The following is a 23,835-nucleotide window of genomic DNA, read 5'->3' on the forward strand; positions in this document are numbered from 1 at the left end:
CCTTGCCTTACTTAGTATAGAATAAACTAGTGTAGTTCTTATAAAAACAGTGCAAGTTTGTTTTCTAGGTCTAAATCTCTGCATTGACTAGCTGTTTATTCCATTTCACACCTGTTGAGGCAGCTACTTCTCAAAATCCTATTAAAATGACGTCACAGTAAATCGGCACGTCGGAGAAAAAAATTAGACACTTGAATCGTATTCTTTATGAAATTTCCAAGTGTAAACAGTGCAACTTTTATTGATTTGAATTAAGTTTCTATGACACAGTGCATATTGCTGACATTGCTCTGCACCTTTAACCACACACCAACAACCTTGTTTTTATTCAATGATGTAAAAATAAAAGCAAAAACAGTCATTTATCTAACCGGCAAAGAAAAAGTGCAAAGAAATGTCTGCAAGTTAAAAGAAAGCCGTAATGACGACGAACGATACAGTGAAGCGCAGTCGCTGCACGCCTTCAGTTTTTACATGAGTGCAAATGTGACATTAAAGCTGTAATCAAAAGGGATGGCAGTCCTGCCACGTAAAGCTGTGACGCAGGTTTGTTAAAAATACACGATGAGACTAAGAAAGAATACACTCCACAGCACTGAAGGCATTAATCTTTTGTTTGCCAATCAGTGTCGTCCATCCAGCTCCGAGGAGTCCAGATCGGCTCTTACAGGACATCTCGTTGCCTCCTTTCCGATAAATCGTGGACAGTATTTTGTGTCTTTACGCCAATCAGCAAGTGAAAAAGTCAAACATCTGGTGGTTCCTCCTCTAGGTTTTGTCTGGTGTATGTCCTTTGAAATTAAAGGAACTGTGTGGATACTTAATGTGAACAAAAGGGTGTTTACATTCACTGCTTCAAAGACAGCTTCATCTTGGATTTTGATCAAAAGTGATGAATGCCATAAAACACAAAGACTGCATAAATAAACTGGATAAAAAAAAGATGGACGTCCATGTGAAGCCTAAAGTTCTGCATTTTAGATGCTAATTCTTTTAAGCTTTCGCTTAGATGGTACAAACGAAGGGTAAATCTGACTTAGCCACAGAACAGGCATACTGTAGTACTGTACTGTACTCTATAGCATATGTTGCTTAGTTATTTGTACCTACCAAAATTTACAAAAAGTTTTATAAACCAATTGCGGAGCATTTGCCAATGTGAAAACTGTGTGAGTGCATTTTCTTATACACTGAATACTTTTTACAACCAAAGGTGGTGCCCCCTGCTGGCCAGTAGAAAGAATGGCAGATTAAAACACTTTCAACAGCACATTTTTAAGCTCACAAGGTTACATCCATCTTTTCTATACAGTCTGTGGTCAAAAATGACTCCCCTTAGTGCGCTTCACCAACTGTACACCATTTTATTTGTGTGGCCAAAATTAGAGTGTGTGTGTTTTAGAATAAGTGCCCTGGAAAATTCTACATTACAACAGAAGCTGAACGTGTCCATTTTGTAAAAATTCATAAAATTAGAGTGGAAATATCCAGTAAACTGCTGGATGTTCATCAGGAGTAATAAATGAGTGAACAGTAGTGATGTTGGACTCAGCAGTAGTCACCCTTTGATTTGTGCCCACAGTGCTGCACTTGTTAGCAGTCTACCACTCTCACATGTCCAATCACTGGACTTTTTTTCCTTCTGTTTTTTCATAACAAAGGGAGCCAACAGTACACATTATGGGATAGAGAGGACTTTGCACTGTGTTTGAGAACATGCATACGCAACCAAGAACTCCCTATTGCCCTTCGGTGCTACTAGAAGTGAATAACAAAGGGCTAGTTTGGACTGTCAGATGAAAACAGGACTACACCTTGGGACTAATCCACAAGTAAGACTGCTGTGAGTTACAGCTCTATTTACACCACCTCAAAGTTGAATCCTACCATCCAGAAAGCTTCTGGGTGTCATCTGACACAGCAGGAAACTGCTTGCTGAGACTTGCTCGGGTTGGTTAATCCCACACAATCAGCATTTATTTCCTCTAAACTGCGTTTGCTTGCCTTAAAGTGTCCAATGTGACGCAACTAGACAGACTCTGACATGATGTTTAGGGACTAGATTATCCAGTTCATGTCTCTGCAGGTTCATATGCAAGGCGGACTGAAAACATTAAAACCATTTTAGAAATTGGTAGTAAATGGGGCGCAACCGCAGTTCTTAAACATCAGCGCTGAGATGACGATACGATGGCAAGCCCACAGCTCCCTCTACGACTTCCTCCTAAACTGGTGTCTTAAGCCAAAACACCATTCTCGCTTTTATAAAGGCACCGACATAAAGTTTGCACACTTACTGAAAGAAATTTGAAATCGTTAACCCCACAACCTCAGCACGCGACAAAGCCCTTGATCACAACTGCTAATCTAATGCCGCTCATCACCCTGCACCCACTTCCCCTCAGCATCATAGTACTTCAAATTAGAAAGAAAGAAAGAAAAACATGGATGGTACTTAAGTAGTTTATCCACCTGCTGGAAGCGTTCATAAATCAAATTTCTAACCGTTATTTAATCCCTTTCAGTCACCAATAAGAAACACAGTGAGAATTTAGCCACTTTCTTCATCTGGGTCCCCAGAAATATGTGATGAGAGAGCAGCCAGGCTGTAAACAGTGAACCACAGCTGATGTGAAAGAGCTCCTGATCAACATGAGGGAGGAAATCCTGAGAACGAATGATTCTCCTGTGGAAATTAATAGAATCGTTCATCTACACTTCTTTTTTTCCTCTTTCCATTTGTCCGTATCTTTGTTTATGCAATCTATTTTCATCTATTAAGAAAATATTTGTGGAAGGTTAAATGAAAATATACAATTATTAATACAATAGAATACAGAGCTATGTGTTAAAGGTGATTTAAAAAACAAAAAACAAAAACAGAATTGATTGTATCTCCCTTTACAATACACACATTTTCCTTGGTTTAAAGGCAAAAGAGGTAAAGTGTATGAGAAAAAGGCAGCCTGTTGTAGTCCAGAGGGCTGGTGTTTGAGGATTAGGCGATTGCTTTTGCTTCTGGTAAGAACGCCTCCCAGTACTTTATCAGCTGGAGAGAGAGGAAAAACAAAAACAACAACAAAACAGGAGTCTTTAGATGCAAAATTAATTGAGAATTTTGAAAAGTAAAACATCACAAAAAATGTAGCCTATTATATCTAAAAAACTGTCTAGTAAATGACTTGATGCATGCTCAATAATCCAGGATGGAAATCCCAAAAGGTCGATTCTGTTCATCTGGACGTAGCATCTTCAGTGGGAGAAATGTTTCGTCACTCATCCAAGTGACTTCTTCAGTCTCAGCTGACTGCAGGTTTCCCCAACCTTATAAACAGTACATTTGCACAATGACTGAAACTAGAGTGGGCTCGTTTCAGTCATTTTGCAAATGTACTGTTTATAAGATTGGGGGAAACCTGCAGTCAGCTGAGTCCAGTAAAAGATTATTTGATTGATTATTTGATAAAAGTTCTCATGAACTTGTCTATTAGTCATACTGGAGTCTAAGCTGGATTAGCCTCAGTTTTCTAACAAAGCTACTTTAGATTAACCAACAGGTGACAGCTGACACACTAACCAGAGCCTCACTGGAATAATGAAAAAGCATGAAGCACATGCAACCAGAGTGAAAAGTGCAAAAGTTAAATACAAAAATAAAAATGTTTGCAGATTTACTGAGTCGTTTACTTATTTTGAATTTTGGGAGTTTTGGTCCACACAGAAACTCAAATATTCTTTACCTGCTTTATTTAACTTAACTTTTACATTAAAAAGTATGTAAAGCCTTGTTCCTGTCGTCTTGCTTTAGTTATTACCTCGTGCATAATTTACTTTTGAAATTGTCAACTTCTGTAGATTATCTGTGATGCTCAACAGTTAAAAACAGACCTAAATCCAGTGCAGTACTTACAGGTTTATGAATACGAAAATGCTGACTCACTCACCTGTTGCTGAGATTGAAGCAGACACTCCAAATACTTGATAATCTGTCTTTTGCAATTCTTGGTCTTTTCTCTCTGTTAGGAGAGATTTTTCAGAAGGATTTATCACTCTCAGCCCGTTCAGCTGTCTGAGCAGTTACTGATGCAGATACCAAAAAGAATGAACACTGGTACCTCAAAGCGAATGACTTCCTTGCGAACAGTTGCAGAAACTCTTTCAAAGTCTCGCTCGTACTGCGTCACTTTGGCCTCCCACTGTTTCCAAAGATATAAATCAAAGAGGAGTCTTAAACCAAATACAATGCTTCACAAACAGAGTTTGTGCAGTAAAAGCTATGGAGTGATTAACATCAAGCTAAGAATGAACCAAGGATCAGAAAAATTAAAGTTACTACAACGTTGTTTCCAAACTTGAAGAGGCCTCATCAAACGAGGGTTTCAGCCACATCCGAGCTATTTTTACTTGGTTGTTTTTGGCCCGTGTCGTACCTCAGCGATCTCCTCCTTGGCCAGCTGCAGCTTGTCGGGCTTGTTGGCCCACAGGAGTTTGGCCTCAGTCTCCCTCTTCTTCTGCAGCATGGACTGAGCATCCTGCCAGCGCTGCCACGCCTTCATCCGGTGATCAAAGGACCCCTGCAGGTCACAAAACTCGCATCATTCACCTTCATGTACGTGCTTTTTAACATTTAACAATATTGGACATTTCACTTCTTATGGGGAAAAAAACACTTAAAAAAGCAAAACAACTTAAACAGCTGTAATCTACAGAAACTAGCTAAACAAATTCTCTCCGCACCCTCACAGCACCCAGCAGGCGGATGTAATCTGCGATCATTTCAGCAAAGGTGAAGGTGTCGTTTGCAGCTTGTTCCTGGTGTAGCTGCTCCATCTTGTCCTCCACCTCGGCCAGCTGGGAGAGGGCACGGGACAGGGCGGTGTTGTCCTCTGCGCTGCCCAGCATGGCCGCACTTTTGGCGAAGCTCGCTGTGTTCAGTGACAGCTCTAGATTTCAATGCAAAGACAAGTGTTTTTCACACAAACATGAATAAGAGAACATATACAAGAAATGAAAGCAGAAATTATGGGCTAAAAGGTGCATTCACACATTTTATTTTAGGTGGCATCATTCAAAGCTTTATAAAAGCTTTTATTAGAGGAGGAAAAGTAATTAAGAAGTGTTATAATTAACAATGTTTAACATCTGAACACATTTCACTCTGGTGCCCCCAAGTGGCCAAAAACTGTACAAACGCATCTGAATGATAACTGATGAGTCACTTTACAGACGGGAAAAAAGACAACGGACCTTTCCTGTGGACCACCAGGGATTCGACCAGCGCGTGGAGCTTCCTGAACTGCTGGTCTGCAGATTCCACCTCCTGCAGCTTCTCCTCGAACCACTGCAGCACAACGCACCATTAGTACAACTCCAACACTAGCTGCGAGGGCTGTGAACTCTACGGCACTACAAGCGTCATTACTGAAGATAAATCCCACAACTGTCAAAAATCAAACCATGAAACTGCAGCTCTGTTTATGCCTGAAAGTTCCACAGAAACTCTCTGCTTTAGTATAAAGACTGAAAAATGCAGTGAAGAACATGCGCGTGCGTTTACAGCTGAACTTACCACGTCTGACTCGTTCATCTTGATGGTCATCTTGCTGACAGCGTCTGTCGCTTTATTGATCATCTTTAAGAAGCCGGCGCCGCTCAGAGCCTGAGTGCTCACTGCTCGAGGCAACTGCAGATGCATTAGTTGTGTTAGCTGTGATGATTCTATAACTCAGGCTGCAAACTGCGATATGACAATTTCAATATTTTACTGCAACTCCATCTTCCTCCATCGTCTGCACAGTGACACCCAACCACTAATGCTTAGGTAAAGCACACTAGTGTGGTGAAAGCTCTAATGTTTCTAACTACAAATACACCATTCATCCACTACAAAAACAGAAGTGAAACAAAACTGCATTACACCTCTTCAGTGCAGTAACTCGAGCTAAAACCAAACAAAATCCTCTTACTTCCTCTCTCTCCAGGAACTCTCTGACATCGGGGTCTTGGAGCAGCGACGGGTGATTTACCACCCTCTGCAGATACCTGTTCAATCAGACAACAGGGACACGCTTGATTTTCACGAGTAGTCTGGAAATTGCAACATCAGAACAGCACGAGAGCATCAATGGGGAAGTGGTGGTGATGCTTTTGCTTTAATTATATTTTTGTCACATCATGCTTCCTGTACAACGGTTGGGATTCTGTGTTAGCTGCGCTAACTGGCAGGCTCATGCCATTCTTTCTTGTCTTACCTTTCCAGAGCACCTCTTCTTCTCTCAACAAAGTCTGTAGACGATGAATCTTCCTTCCCCACTTTCACCTTTGTCATCCCTGCGCAAGATAACGATCATCACCACTTATGATTGAGAGCAGATTTTACATTATAATTCTAAGGAAAGCGTGAGATGCGATGAGTGCGTCAGCCTACCCAGGAGGCTCTTCTCTGGTGGTGGAGGCACAATGAATCCATTTGGTCCATGTTTTTCAGAGAGCTTCTCATAAAGTCCGAGGAAGTCGCTGAAGCGTCGCCTCACTGTGAATGTCTTGTTGCGAAACATGGGCAGTGTGGTCTGAAACAGACATTAATGGAATTTATGTACCCAGCAGGCTTGTGTTTGCTCCATTACTCCACTAAATGTGTGTCGCAACCTTTGTTTTCCCTCTAAGAGCAGAGCACGGGTGTGTCTCCAACAATGTACTCGTCAATATTTCATCTTTGGTAAACTTTAACCAACCTCAAGTAAAATGATGAATAATGACGCATTTTTACCTGTGTGGATACTTTGTAGGCCATGTAGGCATTCATACCGTCCCCTGAAAAAAACAATACATACATCATTAAATGTCCCCGACTGTATAAATACATACAAAGATTACTCAGTTAACTGATCTTTAAACATCAGGCAAGCAACATTAAGCAAAAAAAAAAAAAAAAAAAAAAGCCTCACCTATTTTTTCGGGATCTTTGACAGAGACAAAGATGTCAAATTTGTCTTCCTCCTCTTCCTCTTCCTCCTCTTCCAACTGAAACAAATTTTGAGCATGAAAGTGAAACATGACATGAAAACCATGGCTGAACAGTCATTTTCTTTCAGCAGTTTGTTGTGGTGGGATGTTAAACAGGTTAAACCGCTGCTAGAACAAACCTCGTGCTGCCCCAGTTTTCTCATTCTGATGTTTGGGCAGAGAGTTTCATGAAATACTTGGAAACTATTTCATGGGCTCACACTTAAAATTCTTTGTCTGGGTTTAAATCTGAGCTCACCTCTTCCAGGGCAGGAGGCTGTGGCTTGGTGAGGCTGGCAGCTGCTGGCAGAGAGGTGGGGGTGGGAGCAGATGGCTTGGCTATCGCCTCCTTTTTTCTCTCATTCCTCGGACTGTCGAGAGAGAGCTCCACCGTGGCCTCTGCTAGAGGGGAAACGCGCAGTAAGATATCCATTATTTCCCTAGCATAGTGGAGCTGCTTTTACCACAGTTACCAAAGTCTACCTTTAAGTATTTACAGAGATTCTGAGTTCTGTTCCATGTGTGGTGATCTGGAGCACAAACTGGAGCTGCTTTGGTCATGCCTCAACAGGACAATCTCTGTTGGTTTCTTAATCACTTATTTACACCAGACTGAAACTTGTGTTTTCCATCTCAGGTGTCTGACACAAACATACACCAAGGGTTAAGTTAAACCTGTGGATTTAACTGAACTTTGCATTCAGATGGTCCCATTTTCTTAATTGAGATGTCCTCATCCTGGCTTTGGTGCCAGCATGTGGTAACAGCGTGATGCACTGAAAATCATGATCGCTGCTTCTAGTTAAATACTGCTGTACTTGACTTTTAAGAGGGCTACTACTCAAAGGTTTTTTTCTAAGTAATCTGAGCCACTCTCTCATAACAGGCACAGCCCAGTACAAAGTTTCAAACTCAATGCTGGCAAAACGGTTATTTACAATGAAGTAAACATTACTTTCCATGCTGTTGTTTCAACTTTAGGAGGCGTTCATCAACATTTTTCCAGTCTAGAGCTCATAGATGTGATTCCCATTAATGCACAAAACATCTGAACTTCACTGAAGCTGTCTTGAATCACGATTTAAGTATAAAGACCAACTCTAGGCTTGAAACTTTGGTAACATAAACCAAATGAGAATAAAAAAAGAATAAAATAAGGTGGACCCACCAGCAAATATATCACCCTCCTCCTCAGAGTGGACTCCATTGCTCTTGGAGTTAACGGTGCTGGTGACGCTGGGTGTGGAGGCAGCTGCCTGACTGAAGATATTAGCTGGCTTACTGTCTTGCAGCGGCCCCCCAGCAGTAACTTTGGTTGTGACAGATTTCTCCTTCTGCTCTTTAGGGACGGGTTTCTTTGAGATGGCACCCAGCGGCTCGCCGAACACGTCCTCGTCAGGTTCACCGAAGAGGCTTTTCTGCAGCTGCTTGGCAGGCTTGGTCTGCAGCGGCTCTGCGAAAATATCACTCCCTTCCTCATCGTCAAAGAGATCAACGTTTGCGCTGCTGGGTTTTTTGGCTTCAGCAGCTGGTGGAGCATCGCTAAAGAGGTCGACCAAAGGGTTGGCAATTTTGCTAGTAACAGGCTGTGAGTCACCACTGAGGTCGATAACTGGAGCGGTGGACGTTTGTTTTGCTTCCTGCTGACTGAGTGGATCTGTAATACCAGCAGTCACTTCACTTTTATCTATTGTTGCTTCAACAGTAACATCTGCCTTTACTACTTCCCCTCTCTGAGCTCCAGTTTCGCTTCCCAATATGTCAACGAAATCATCAGATTTTGTTGCAGCTGCAGCTACAACGCTAACATTGTTTGTCAGGTCAAAAAAATCGTCTGAGGGTTCACTCGCTGGCTTGTTTTCTGTTTGGCTGCTCATTGGCTCGATTAAAGGATCATTCATGATGTCACTGGGAGGCTTCATTGACACATCACTGGTCAGTGTGGTGTCCATTCCGGTCACTGGTGATGTGCTCTGAAGGCCAAAAGGAGATGCTTAATGTCAATTGATGTCATGTCACATATGTGTAGACAACAGACAATTCTTAAAGTAATCCAAGCCTCATGCAACAAGTTGATCGAAGTTACAAATTTTAAAGACCTTTGGGGGTTTTTTTTCTTAGATCTCAACAGCTTCACATTACACAATCTGGTCTCTAGGTAGCCAAATTGGATACTGGGTAACATCTAAACATCCAATGTCCATCCCAGCTACTGGGTGTGTTGCTGACAGCAGAAACAATGCTTTCAAATTAAAACACAAGGACTTTGTCACTGTAAAAAGCTAAAACAAGTTGCAGGGAACATTTTATGATGCTTGTGAAACAGATTTAACAGACATGTTCTCGCCAAGAACACAAAGCAAATCTCCTCAGTAACCATTTTATTAGGTATGCCTTTACATTAGGTTAGACTAATGTAACAGTCTAATGTAACAACGATTGCAGTGTTTAGGTTTTGGTTTACAGGGTAATGAACAAAATGACTAAATAAACTTAAATGACTTCCTTTAAAGGCTGCTGATTCAGAAGACGAAAACAACCCTTGGATCTGTTACTCTGTGACCTTCGCTGGATTAAAGACAACTTTCTGATGACTTAATGGGCTTGATGGTTTCAGGTCATACTGAATAAAACATGCAGGATATTTTTGTAAGTAATGGTCATCAATGGAGTCAAAAAGGCTACCGCCATTTGCTATCGATGTGTCATTAGCAAATGACTGTGCAGTTTCTTTCGTTTCAAAGTCAGATGCACACCTGGTTCATCAGATCCAATTTAGGAACATGATGAACTATGTTTATCGCCAAGAAAGAAAATTCTCAGCTCAAGGCTTTATAACAGAGTTTTGCTAAATAATGTATGATGTTGTATTGGCTGTGTCCATCTTTTACATACAGTCTATAATATCTGCATACTTATACAGTTTAAGGAATAAGCCTGTCAAGCAAGAATGCTAGCATTTAGCTGATAACTTAGCATAATTATTATTATTATGTGACATACAGGGAAACTGCCGGTGTTACATTTTTTTCAGTACTAGTGGAAAATTAATGTACAATGACTAATAACTGTATTTAGTGGTGCCAAAAATATTTCCATTTTATCTGTATATCTGTCGGCCCTTATTAAAAATGAAAAATGTGCATGTCCTATTATACTCTTTAGACAGAAAATGCTTAAAAAATAGTAATACATCACCAAAACTTCCTTTTATAGGAAGTCAAGTCACTCTGGCTGCTGATCCATTTCCAAACATAATTTCAGGCATGAGCTCTGATACCTAAAACATCTATAAAATGCTGACTGAGGGTTTCCGTGCTGCAGCGAGTTCAGTGTTGGGAGAAAAAAAAAAATCGAAGACAGCAACTTTCTCATGTATCCTCTGAACTTTGACTGTAGGAAAACATCCGGGTTCTGACCATGTGACCACACCACGCTCACATGACAGGAGGCTGCCCGAGCCAGCTTACAATCCTTATTTTAGGGGGAAAACACGTAAATAAAATGGGGAAGCTGACTTAACCCACTAATAAACATCGTGCAATAACATAATCACCTCCCTTACTGTGTCAGCTCTCACAGAAACCACACACAGACCTCATTGTCTGCAGATTTCACCTCACCTACGCATGGCGTGAAAAGTCTGCACGTCAAAAAAAAAAAAAAAAAAAAAAAATGAGGACACCTTCAGATTTAAATGTTAGCTCGAGAAAGTTTTTGAAGATTAAAAGAACTCCCACATTCCGTGCACCAAAACAGGAAGTATGGCGTGACCTGGTTTGGTTAACTGAATCACTGCGAGGGAGAACTTCAAGAGCAACTTTCAGGGTGAAATCAATACCAGCGAGGGCGTTTGCAGAACTCCTAAAGCTCGTAGGCAGGTGGTATGGAGTTTCTACAACAAATGCTTCGAAACATGAGCAAATACTAAGAGTTTTGGAGATGACAATAGCTTATGTCAACATTGTTTGTTATTTTTTTCCCTCTGCAACTGCTTAACGTTGGCCAACATCTCCTAAAACTTTTGCCTCATTAGCTTTCCTAGCTAACTCTGCGTTAAGTTAACGAGTTATCCACACCTGACCGCTAACAGCTAGGTCGACTCCAGTAGTACATACCGGACTCCCGAAGAGGTCCTCGTCTTCATCACTGTCGCGGCCTCGGACTTCTTCAGTGTCCAGCACATCTTGGTCCTCGGAGTCCGGGAACGGGGGAGGACTACGCTCCGAGCTGGTCGCCATCTTCACTCTCTTTCAAAACACAAGGGGAGGTAACGTCAACTGCTCCCCTCTGCTCTCTCTCACACAGACGTGTCTCCTTCGGTTAGCAGCTAACGTTACCTTCGCCGTGTGGTTTACCTCGGCGGGGCGGGGGTGTACACCTAAACTGGGCTGACTAGTGGAGAACAGACACTGCTCAGGACGTGCAAACCCGCCGCTGTCTTTTCACTTCCTGGTCCTACTCCTCCTACTTCTTGTCAGGTTAGCTTGAGTGTTAGCTGTAGCCTGTAGACTTGGCAGTCATAGGACCGGACACCGCGCAGCGCTCGAAGATTTGACGGATCTGGAGAGAAGTTAGCTAATCTACCCAAAGCTTAAGTGCCCAGATTAGAGACATCCGACTTCTCTGGAGGAGATGTCCCGTTACAAGCATGCCGGAGATACGGAGGCACGACAGCCGCTTCTCACGGGACATCGCCTGGACGCAAGCGAGCTGGACTCGGATGAAGGTAAAGGCAGACAGTTTGTTTACTTGCATACGAAGATCCATAAAGAGGTCATTCCATTGACTGTCATTCCTATACCCCCCCTCCACACAAAAAGTAATTATATGTGTCAAAATTATTTATTATTGTTATTTTATTTTATTTTTTATTAAAGTAAGTGGCATCTCTCCTATTTTTTGTTCAAATTCAGTTACCTAATATAGTTGGGGGTTTTTAAACGTTATTATTGCTGTATAAGCTTACTAATATTTTACACCTATTTTTTTTTAATTAGACTTTTTTTTTTAAATGCTTTAAGTCTTTACAATAAGTTGTGCACCTGAATTGATCCCCCTCACTGGTCCTCTAGTTACCACTCCTTTTTTTGTTTTAGGAAACCATCTGTCACTCTTTCATCAACCTTTCAAAAGAATATTTCTCTGATGTTTTAAGGCTTCCACTCGGTTTACCCTTATTGACAATTCTGGTCATCTGGCCTATAAAGATGTCAAAAATAATATTTGTGGTCTTCGTGCGCAAGCTTACTGTGGATCACATGAGTAAAAATGGCTCTTCAGCATAAAACGTTCTCCTTGTTACTGCACTACGCAGGTTGGTCATCTGAGTGATATGTATATACATATTATATATACATATATATCTATCTTTATGGCTGGTTAGGTTTTTCAGCTCTAGCTGGATATGGATAGCTTACCACCACGTGTATGGTATACGTTCCAGGGCACATGGTGCAGCCAATGTAAAATTATGAAAATATTAACAAAACAAAAATCTTTAAAATACATAATAAAGCATGCTATTTGTAAAAGTCCATTTAAATTGAAAATACTTCCAGCTGCAAAAATGACTTACTTACTACTTTCTCCACCTTTTACTTGTTTGTTTGTTTCAAAATTAATTGAATTAAAAAAAAAGAATAATATGACAAAACTGAATAATTTAAAAAATGACCAAATGTCTTTAACAAATTCTTTAGAAGAAATTAATTCAAATTACATTTTAGTTTTAAACAGATCATACCTTCTCTTTGATAACACGTGTTTATTAACACACTCCTATAAATTCATTTGCTGGGTAAATTCAGGAACATTTCAGGTCGTATAAAATGTAAATATGATTCTAGTAACAGAGGTGAAATACATTTTGCGCACCTCGCATGTGGAAAATTTGGACAGTTGGTCAAGTTGTTATAGCATAATATCCTACGGGACCAGTATATTTTTGTAGTAGCCTTAAAAAGCCTTCTTTCAGATCCAATGTTAAAATAATTTTTTTTTAGGATGTTACTACTTTGAAATGGCCCTGATAAGAATTTCCTTTTCTGGTACTCTGATTACTCTGTACTTTTACTTCTTAATCCTCAACATTTATTTACAGCGGTAAACAAATCTGTGCCTGATAAGTAATGGATGACTGATGTATTGTGAACAGCTGATGTATTGTTTTTTAAGAAGTAAAAAAATGCTGATATTGATGTATCTGCTAATATTCTTACAAACAGAAAAAAGGGATGGGGATTTTTTTTGTTTAAAATTACTACAATATTTTATATAATCCAGTTACATTTAACTTTAATTTATTTCCACAAATGCTACTTTGCATAAATATCTACACATAATAAACGTTACAGAAATTTGGTAATACTTTGGTATCACTCTAAAAAATTTCATCCTACTATGAAACTTTCATTCCCACTTTGCACTACATTGTGATGTTGTTGTTGTTTTTTAATGATTTTTCATTATTTTGTGATATTTTGTAGCCAGATAATTATTATAACAGTTAGTTAATTGCTAATTACATTTTCATTGCAACCATAGAGATGTATCAAATTATAAAACAGATGGAAACAACAACTCTGGTGTAACTTCATTGATATGTTTTAATGAAAGAAATTGTCTAACTGCAAAAAGCCTCATCAGCCAGTTACATGGCCCAGCCAAGCCTCTTTGTCTTATTAAGTTTATGGCTCGATTTATGCTAGTGCAGTGAAAGTAAAGCACTTCACCCTCTGTAAACTTTACACATATTTGTGTGTATTTGGCTGCCTTATAGGTGAAGTCATTTTTGACAGAACAGCAGAAGCTGGTGGGCACGTACTGCAGAAACTGACATATGAGGAAGCAGTGGAAAGAGCAGGTAATCTAATGTTTTTGTCTTGCACTTAGTCATCGTAAATATGAGATGAAACGCATGTGAAAAATAAGCTTATTTAAGCTTTTAGACATACACTTTATACCTAAAAGGCTAAATGAAACATTTAGCTGTTATGGCTTGTAATTTAAGCCTGGCCTGCAAGTATATGGCAATTACCTGATATGTGGTTAAGCGACTGTGAATGACTTAAGCTTTAATAAGTAACCAATAAATAGCTACCTTTAGAGGTGTAATACCTAGGTGTTTGCTTATGACACTAAAATAAAGATTTTCAAAGCTATGCAACGAGTCATTAATGAATAGCTTCTCCCCTTTGTTTATTCACTTTGCTCTCAGGTTTTGGTTTGTTCCATTGGCTGCTGCTGGTGGTTTGTGGTTGGGCCAATGCCAGCGATGCTGTGGAGATTCTTTGTGTTTCTTTTCTGCTGCCAACGGCACGCTGTGATCTCCAGCTGAGCTCCTCAGACATGGGCCTGCTGACAGCAAGCATTTTCCTCGGTGAATCATTTAGTCAACCACCTAAACTCCCCTTCACAGAAAATGAAGCCACTGTTTTTTGGCAATAGGTCAACTGTTTAAAGTGGAACTTGGAAATGAGAAGCTTTTTTTTTTTTTTTTTTAAACAGTTTACTGATTTATGTTACATAACACTACAAGACCTTACACAAGCCAAACACACAAGACCTTATGAGCCTCTGCTCTCTGCTTTTTTTGTAAACCTTTCTTATACAACTGGAACCATAACTGAATATACGACCATTTTATAAAAATTATTAAGCCTCTGAAAATGTTGAACTATCAATAAAATCACTTTAATGTAATATTTTTAAATCCCTTCAATCAAAGCTGAAAATCTGCGCCTAATTCACATGTTGATTGTCAGATTTACAGTCCACTGTATACGGAGCAAAGCTTCATTGTCCAAATACTTTTTTTCCTGACTGTAACTCAGTGTTTTGGGCAACTGACTGAGCCCACTGATTACATCTGGAAAACCAAGTTCATCTTTTTTTTCCTGTTTTCCAGGAATGATGGTGGGTGGCTACATGTGGGGTTACTTGGCTGACCAGAAGGGGCGTCGCAGGGTTTTGATTGTGTCTCTGACAGTCAATGGGCTGTTTGGGGGTCTGGCTAGCTTGGCTCCATGGTTCTGGCTCTTCCTGTTGATGCGGTTCATCAGTGGCATTGGGTAAAAACACTGGGTAAAAATCCACTCAAATTTTTTTTGAGTGGATTTGTTTTCATATGTTTTCATATGTGATTTGTATATATTGTAATGTTGCTATTTTAGAATATTATACATCACTGATTTGTGCAAATGAATATTTGTTGTAAAATGGTTTGATAATGGTGGTAATTCATGAATTTAAGTGATAATTTTAGAATCTATAGGAGACATAGGTGGTGTTGTTTTGACATCAGGTGGTGATGTTAAAAGGTATTTGGCTTTTTGATGATAATGGCATTGACGTTTTGAGTGGACTCATTGCCTGATTGATAGTATGCACATGTGAGATGTCTAATAGCCAGAATCCTTAATTTGCTGAATCTGTATATATGTGCAAATGTGCATGAAGACTGTTTCTGTGTAGCTGATAAAGGTCACACAGACTGAAATGTTGTAACTGAAGAAAAGATTACGGTAAGTGGGACATTGTGCGGAGGTTATTTTATATATTTTTCCTCTATGCACCTGTCATTGATTCAGGTGTGCAAAGTTTCCTAAAACTGGCTAACACACATTCAACAAAATATGTTTAAATGTTTAGAGCAATAATTCTTGAAGCATTACGATGTGACTTGTATTGCTACAATGCCTAATATTTACTTTGTGGAGGGCATTTTGGAAAAAAAAATTCTTAATAACTGAGGGCAGTTTTCATATATACTACAACCAGAAGAGTTGCCTTCTGTTGGCTGTTAAAAAAACATTCAAGTTTAGGGCAGTTCCACATTGGGAAGCTGCATCCTTCTTTTAGTTGTTTTAAATGTACCTCTGGTGTCATTAGAGGACAAAAATGCCTCTATTGGGGCACAAAGGTCAGTCAGATTAATAATTGACTGGTTTGATTTTAAACACTGTCATCATTTTTGAAATACCCAAATATAGCGAAAGACATGCAGCATCCCTCCACGCTGTATTTAAAAACCATCTAAATTTCCTTTGTTAAACAGCTAAAACAGCTAAAGAATAAACACCATGCTGTTCTCCTCTGCAGGGTCGGCGGGTCGATTCCTGTCATTTTCTCCTACTTCTCAGAGTTTATGCCCCGGCTGAGGAGAGGTGCGATGATCAGTTGTCTGGCCACTTTTTGGATGGCAGGAAACATCCTGGCTGCAGGTGGGAGCAAGGAGTATTCTCCATATAAAAAATGAATATAACTGTGGTTATGCCGCATTTTAACATTTTAGCATTTTAACCCCCTCCATGTGGGTTTTAGCGAGATGCTATTATATTTGAATGAACGGTGGGGTGTTAGGTTATCAGCTAATGCTAGCAAGCTTAGTTACCATGTTGCATATGTTGCAATGTGCAAGTCCAAAGAGACCAGGTAGTGCTAAACATTGCTATGTAAAAGACCAGAAAATACTCATGTTTCACTCACCAAAACTGAACTACAAACTTCTTAAACAGGCTGTACCACTAAACAAGAATTCAATTTAAATGCTCCAAAGGCTCCAAGAGCACAAATACAATCAAGGAGTTCAGTTCAGTAACTGAAAAAGTGAGGCTTACACAGTGACAACAGCTTCCTGTGTCGTGGCACTTATCAGTGTTTCTTCCTGTTAAAAGGAAGTTTTTCCTCCCTACTGTCGCCAAGTGCTTCCTCATAGTGGGTCTGTAGTAGTTGCTGCGAATTAAATTGAATTGAATTGAAAGTGACCACACCCCTCACTGCAGGTGTATGCAGTTATGTATGCAGTTAGTATCCAGGTGAATGAGCTATAATAAAATTCACTTTTGAGACGACTGTTATGAAGGCAGAAACTACAGGCTTAGAAGATTTAAAATTCTATAAAGTTTGAAATTTTAACATGGGAGTTAAGCTAGACTCAAGTTAACTGCAGTTTTTTTGGTACTTCTTTGTCAGCTTGATTTTCTTTTAAGTTCCTGATGTTGCTTCTTGAGGATTTCAAAAAAGATAGCACGTACTCAGTGGTGTTTGTTACCGGGTTTTTGGTTTTGGTGTTTAAAATTTTGCACAGACTTGCACAAAATGTTAAACTCAACTTCTCTTAAAATAAACTGTAGTTTTTTTTTGTGAAATATTGACTATCTGTGTTTGCCTTTATCTGCAGGTCTGGCCTGGCTGGTGATCCCCAGAACCTGGGTATATTTGTCTCTGGGAACACTGGAGTTCAAGAGCTGGAGGCTGTTTGTGGTGCTGTGCTCCGTTCCCAGCATCACGTCGGCACTCATTTTCAAGCTGTTCATGCCTGAAAGCCCCAAGTTCCTCATGGAGGTATTGAAAGACCAAAATAATGTTTGTGTCGCTTGGACGCTTTTACTTCTGAGTTGTCTTTAGGATGATTTTTTGTGTTCTGTCTTTTCCAGGCTGACCGTGAGAAAGAAGCAATCCATGTTTTCAGATTGATGTTTAAGCTGAACATGAAAGGAAAAGAAAAGACTCCTCCGGTATGAAATAAGTATACTACTATATGTTTAATTTTTGCTGCACATATCTAATAATTTTTTAAACAAAAATAAAACCAACTTAAGTCCACAAAAAGCAAAGTCAAAGTGATGCAACTGACAAAGATAAGGTGAAATCAAATAGAAGTGAAAGCTGCCATGTGTGTTTATATTTCGCGTGTGGTATTCTACAGTTTTGTTGAATCAGTAGCAAGCAGTGACTTTTACAGGAAGGTGAGCAGAAACAATGGCCAGCCCCTTTTCCAGCTCCAAACAAAGAGAACAAACATTTCTCCAGTGTTCAACACAACAGCAAGAAAACTTGGACCAGATTAGAAATACCAATTCATGATTTTGTGCTGCATGACTATCTTTTTGTATATTCTGACATCCTGGTACATATTGCTGCAATCTGCACAGACATCTTCACCTTTCTGAACTCCTTCCTGGCTGAAAAATTGTGAAATGTTAGCGCTGCTATAGTTATGTTTAAAAAATGTTTAAAATTAGCTGACAATAGCAAGTACTACAATGTACTTGTAAGGTATATTTTTAGATTTCACTGGGCAAACACTGCTTGCCTTGCTTGCCTTTACGAAACATCAGTCATCAGTCAACATTTCCTTCCTTCATGCAATTGTATAAAAGTACTGTAAGTGTAACAACTGTCCTCTGAACCTTTTTGTAGGAGTTTGGTTTGCGTACAAGTTCTACCCAAAAAGGTGACAAAGGCAAGACCAGAAGCTTGGGCTCAAGTAAAGAACGTCTTGCAAATATTTTGAAAAAGGTGATGTAATTGTTATTATTAATAGTTTAACTGATTTTTAGAATGTCTGGTAGTACTGGTTTCAAGATTTAGGGTTTTGTTTATTTTAAAGAACAATGGCTGAAAATGGTAAAATATGAGTATACTCAATCCTGAAAGATTTTAAAAAGGAGAGAAAAGTAGCAAAACACAAAACAATCCTCCCGTTTGAGGATTGTTTTGTGTTTTGATTTGAAAAATTACCAGAAATAGTTGTAAATTAATTTGAACTGTTTTGTTAGGAATACTCAAAACTGGATTTGACCTTCTTAGCCCTTTCCCTGCCATAGTATTATTATTATCAGTAACTGTAAATTATACAGTTTTAGGCTAACATCAGGTGGCTGACCTGGCCACTGAAGAATATCCCATTTATGGCCTTGAGTTCTTGAGCGTAACCTGTGCTTTGCACCTTGTTGTAAACCCTCTGTGTTTACATTAATGACGGCATCCTTTTTTGTACATATGAAAATTATATGCCTAACTTCTTGAGGGTGTGTTCTTGACTTGGTTAGCTGTTGTGTCATCCTTCACTTGATTTGTCTTCTGTGATTTTTCCCGGCCTTTTGTTCAGTGAATTAACAATCCAGCAGACTGTTCATTTGGCCACTCGTAAATTTGTGCCATCTTTTCAATAGGTTTATCTTGTTTTGTTTTTTGGGGGGTTTTTTGTAGCCAAGTGATCCCTGCCTTCACTTTCAAAGACCTCTCTTTGGAATTCACATTGAACATTACGTTGAACAGTTACCAGATAGTTTATCTGCTTAATTAGTCACGAAAAAATGAGGGAAGAGACCTTATCTGGCAATAAAACTGCACAGCAGTAAATTGTTAAATTGCTTTAAGCATCTGTAAATGGGGGACTTTGTATAGAAATGGCTTAATTCCTAAACAGTTAATATAATCCCTTGAATTAAGTCTTGACTTAACAAAAGGGAAACAAGCTTTTGTTTGTTAAGCTATTGAGTAAATGTGAAAACACTGACAGTGCATGAGTAGTTTAGGCATTTCCTTTGGTTTTGTTGGTTTACTTATGAATCATTTTCTTGTTAACTTGCAGGCTTTGGCACCCATTAAAAAGATATTTCGGAGCCCTTTCAAATCCAGGAGTTTCCCTCTTCTCATCATTTTCTACTCAATATCTTTTGGGTAAGAAATGGGCACCTATACATTCAGGCTTTGCTTCAGCTCTGTTCACACTGTTCAGCCGCTGGGGGATTGTATCAGACTTATAAGAATAATACTACTAATGTGAGATAACCATTTGATAGGCATCACATCAGGTGATAGGGAACAATTAAATGGCAAACTCATATTTGCACGTTCTATTGTGGTTTTCTTTTTTCTTATTTCTTCTTTTTTACATTTTAAAACTTTCACACTTCACCCTTTATTCTAAATCAAAAGTTAAAATCTTTTGTTTATGTGTGTGTGTGTGTGTGTGTGTGTGTGTGTGTGTGTGTGTGTGTGTGTGTGTGTGTGGAGTTACTACGGGCTGTGGATGTGGTTTCCTGAGCTGTTTGAGAGAACCGAAGACGGCGGCTCGCCCTGCGCAAATGTGTCCCGCCCGTCTGCAGGTCAGAATGAAACCTGTGACCTGGTCAAGACAGCAGCAGGTGTGTTTCAGAGGATTCATGCTCATATTAGTGTTTTCATCCAGGCATCAAACACTGCTCACGGAGGCCAAGAAATCAGCTTTAACATTGACAGGAGTCAGTTTTTACAATACTTGAAAGGAAGAGAAAAGCAAATATTTGAAACTTACAACAAGTGCAGGACACTTCTGCTTTACTTTTTAACCTGCTTTAATGTGACTTCCTAACAAGCTAAAAGCACCAGCTGACACTGGACTCACTCAGGAAATCTCAGGAAACCATTAATGTGTTGGTTTTTTTGTTTCTTCTGCTTTGTCTTTTAATCCTGTACCTGCTGTATCAGTAGCTTTATATTTTACCAGTGCACGGTTGTCAAATGATGTTTGCTCAAAGACCCAAGTTAATCTAATATGGAAAAATTTTGCAGTATTTATTTTTTATAATCAAATTTGAAGGTTTATTTCAGTTTATATCGAGTTGTTTTTTATTTGTTTTTTTCTGGTCCATCCATTTCTCACCGTATGTCTTTCTCCTGTCCACGCTCGTCTTCCTGTATTTGTCTGTTACCTCACAGTATATAGGGATGGCTTCATCATAGCTGCGGCAAACCTGCCGGGTAACATCTTCACTATTCTTGTGATGGACAGCACTGGAGGAAAGGCTCTGCTTTGTGAGTTTTTTTTCTTTCACAAATCATTATGTTTTCATGCCTTAACAGTCTCCCATACATGTTGTATATAATCATAGGCTGTATATTAAAAAAAAGATCATAGCAGAGCCAATCCAGGAGAGCCATTCCACCTCACAGGAACCCTGAACCAGTAACCAGTAACCACAGAAATTGTGGCCACAGCAAGTGGTGCTCAAGAAACAGTCCATGGAGTGAATGGAGCTACACAGCTAAAATAATTGACATCTTGCTAGATTTTATTTAGGTTTTTTTAAATTTAATACCAATCATACATCCAAGGCAAAATAGAGCAACATGTGTTTTTATTACTATTTTTTTTTTATTTTATTTTTTTAGATGAATGGATTAAAGATACTCCAGAAACAACCGAGAGGTCCAGTTCAGTCCATGAATTAAGCTGTCATTAAAACACCCATAATCGTGCTTAATAGAATAAAAAAAAAAAGTTTATAGGAAATTCTATTATCGTGACAGTCTGTTCTGCTGTAACGTTGTAACATAGAAGTCAGAGAGGATTGACTCACGTTTGGAGCCAGCCTCCAGTAAACATTCAGCTTTATTTTTCCGTGGCTTGTTTTTTGTATATAATTTTTTCTCTGAATTTGTCAATGAGTTGACACTTAGAGTTCATCGCTGCATATCACTGTCTTTAACACAACCCATTCATAGTTAAGCAAACGCTCCATCTTCATCTTCAAAAGCTCTGAGTCATGATTAAAGAAGCTGTCACACTACAAACAAATGTAAAAACACAGAAAACCGAGCTGCTACAGAACGCCCACCTTTAAGTCAGTGCTTGACAAATAAATCTCTCCCTCTTTGTTACTTTCTCCAGCCGGCAGCCTGTTGTTGTCCAGTCTGAGTGTCTTCTTCATCTATGTGGTTCAGACCAAAGCTCAGAGTCTGATCCTGTCCTGCGTCTTCAGCGGGGTGTCCGTGATTGCCTGGAATGCGCTGGATGTCGTAGGAACTGAGCTCTACCCGACAAAGCTACGGTAACCGGTCTTGAAACTCAGATTCAGCCATGTATAGAAATGTAGATCAAACTAAGATTTCTTTTTTGTATTTTTTTTAATCGATTAACTCATCCATCGAGGTGTTTTATTCTAACTCAGAGAGGTCACATGCACATATACTGAATCTCTTTTCTTTTCATTTTTCTCTCAGGTCCTCTGCTCTTGGTTTCTTCACAGGCGTGGGCCGAGTGGCAGCCATCATGGGTAACTTGGTCTTTGGAAGGTTGGTGGACGCAAACTGTGCTGTCCCCATCCTGCTGGTGTCAGCCCTGCTGCTCACTGGAGGACTGGTGAGTCTTCTGCTCCCACAAACCAGGCAGACAGAGCTCACGTGAAGACTCACATTGTTTTAAATGGATTCAGCTTCCTCTTAACATCCTCATGGACGGGTAAAGCGACTTGAAGCTCTGTAATCTCTGTATTTTCTGGCTGAATCCTGTGCCTTCTGTCATCTTTTTTCTATGGTGCCTAATTTAAAAATTCCACCGCTAAGACAAATTGTCAAAAAATAGTCGGCTCTCTCTGCCTTCCAAGAATTACTGGAAGCTGAGAAAGAAGTGCCAGTGTGTTATTAAAATCCTGGATACCTGTAAAAAGTTTGTATGTAAATGACAAAACCCATATTCAAAGTGAGAAAATGGGGCCTTATTATCTGGTTTACTGAAGAGTGATGGCTCGACTGTAGGTCTTGTGATTTTTCCTTTCCTGTCATGTTTAAGAAACTAGTTGGGTATAGTGAGTACACTGTGCTCATAAAGGGGTGAATGTGGACGGCAACAATACTCAGGTAGGCTCTGTCATATAAATGATGCCAAGAAAATATCCCTCACATGTTTACACCATCACCACCATCCCAAACTGTTGATACAAGGCAGGATGGATCCATGCTTTCATGTCGTTTACACCAAATTCTGACCCTACCAGCCAGATGTTGCAGAAGATATTGAGACTCATCAGGTCAGCCAACATTTTTCCAGTCTTCTGTTTTCTAATTTTGATGAACCTTTTTTGATATAGCCTCAGCTTCCTGTTCTTATCTGAAAGGAAAATCAATTAAAACAGCTGTCTGTCCAGATGTTCAGTTTGAACTTAAGTAGGTCGTCTTGACCATGTCTACACGCTGAAATGCACTCAGGTGGTGCCATGTGATTGGCTGATTAGATATTTGTCTTAAGAAGCAGTTGACCAAGTGTACTCAATATGGCCAGTGAATGTATATTATGTCACAGTGGAGGATGCTCAAATGTAGTCTTATGCCTTGTCCCTAATAGGATCTACTCAGGGACACGGCTCTGGCTTTGAGCACACAAACTCTTACTCAGGCTGCATTCACATCTTCTGGATGTGAGGTTCAGCCAATCGAACAAGGCTGACTTAAAGCAGCAGCAGTTTTTTGCCATGTCTCATTTGAATTGTGAAAAACCAAGTTTATCAGCTAATAACACCAATAACAGAGCAATTTCAGTGAAACTGACAGTACACTATAATTTTTTGTACTACACCTTTACTTTTCTTCCTCCGTTCCTCCTCTCATATCACAGTTCCTCTTGAGGGGTAGCACCAAGGCCAAGTGTAAGATAAGTGCTATTAGTTTTTTTAAATGATTTGTAACTGTGAATCATGCTAAGCTGCATTAGTGCAATCTAAGAATAAAACCATGAAGCTAGAAAAAAGCGTTTTAATAAGTGGCCTTCAAATATATGGCTGAATAAATGGCCTTTTATGATGTTTTTGGAGTTTCCTGACCTGCATAGGTGGTGTAATCAGCCATCATAGCAAATGGTTTCCAAAAAGTCTATACTTATGCACAGAATAGATTTCAGTAGGTTCAGTCTGATATTGTCCTGTCAAACTGGATCGGGCAAGTTTAGTTCAGTTTGAGTAGAAAACCAAAGATTTCGGAGTGCAGTGATGGCAAAAGGACCAAATCATTTACAGACTACCTTAATATCTGCCTGATAGACTACATTGATGATCCTATCAGGGATTTTGTAAAAATTTAAAGCAGATTTACAATTATTTTGTAACGCCTTAATCAGGTTTTTAAATAAATGCAGCTTTTTCTTCATTTCACATGTGTGTGTTTTTGCTGTTTTGTTGTGTCAAAAAAACAAGAAAGACTTCCTGCATCCTTCCTACGTCTCTTTACCACGACGTCGATGAACAACTTCATGAGGTCAAGGAAAGGTGTGAAGGAAAGTTTATA

At 39.4% G+C, this 23,835-nt stretch overlaps 2 protein-coding genes across 3 annotated transcripts; one reads left to right on the plus strand and one right to left on the minus strand.

Moving 5' to 3' along the window:
* Positions 1-201: 201 nt before the first annotated feature.
* Positions 202-11,278, minus strand: snx1a (sorting nexin 1a). 2 transcript variants are annotated; one of them, XM_031752806.2, is made up of 15 exons: positions 11,124-11,278; positions 8,174-8,978; positions 7,265-7,404; positions 6,948-7,023; positions 6,770-6,813; positions 6,428-6,569; positions 6,252-6,330; positions 5,967-6,042; positions 5,570-5,683; positions 5,248-5,341; positions 4,738-4,943; positions 4,431-4,574; positions 4,116-4,196; positions 3,945-4,016; positions 202-3,049 (listed from the first exon to the last, which is right to left on the minus strand). In XM_031752806.2, the coding sequence occupies exons 1-15, from the start codon at positions 11,244-11,246 to the stop codon at positions 2,999-3,001; spliced, it is 2,247 nt and encodes a 748-aa protein (XP_031608666.1). In that variant the 5' UTR covers positions 11,247-11,278; the 3' UTR covers positions 202-2,998. The 2 variants fall into 2 exon arrangements, with proteins under 2 accessions (XP_031608666.1, XP_031608665.1); XM_031752805.2 differs by having other exon boundaries at positions 7,265-7,407.
* A 327-nt stretch (positions 11,279-11,605) lies between these two features.
* Positions 11,606-23,702, plus strand: sv2 (synaptic vesicle glycoprotein 2). The gene is made up of 13 exons (XM_031752807.2): positions 11,606-11,734; positions 13,787-13,870; positions 14,225-14,386; positions 14,915-15,077; positions 16,108-16,229; positions 17,189-17,352; positions 17,445-17,525; positions 18,211-18,309; positions 19,388-19,476; positions 19,813-19,943; positions 20,497-20,592; positions 21,449-21,608; positions 21,781-23,702. The coding sequence occupies exons 1-13, from the start codon at positions 11,641-11,643 to the stop codon at positions 21,962-21,964; spliced, it is 1,629 nt and encodes a 542-aa protein (XP_031608667.1). The 5' UTR covers positions 11,606-11,640; the 3' UTR covers positions 21,965-23,702.
* Positions 23,703-23,835: the final 133 nt, after the last annotated feature.

Source organism: Oreochromis aureus, linkage group 7, assembly GCF_013358895.1.
Source record: "Oreochromis aureus strain Israel breed Guangdong linkage group 7, ZZ_aureus, whole genome shotgun sequence".
Lineage (NCBI taxonomy): Eukaryota > Metazoa > Chordata > Actinopteri > Cichliformes > Cichlidae > Oreochromis > Oreochromis aureus.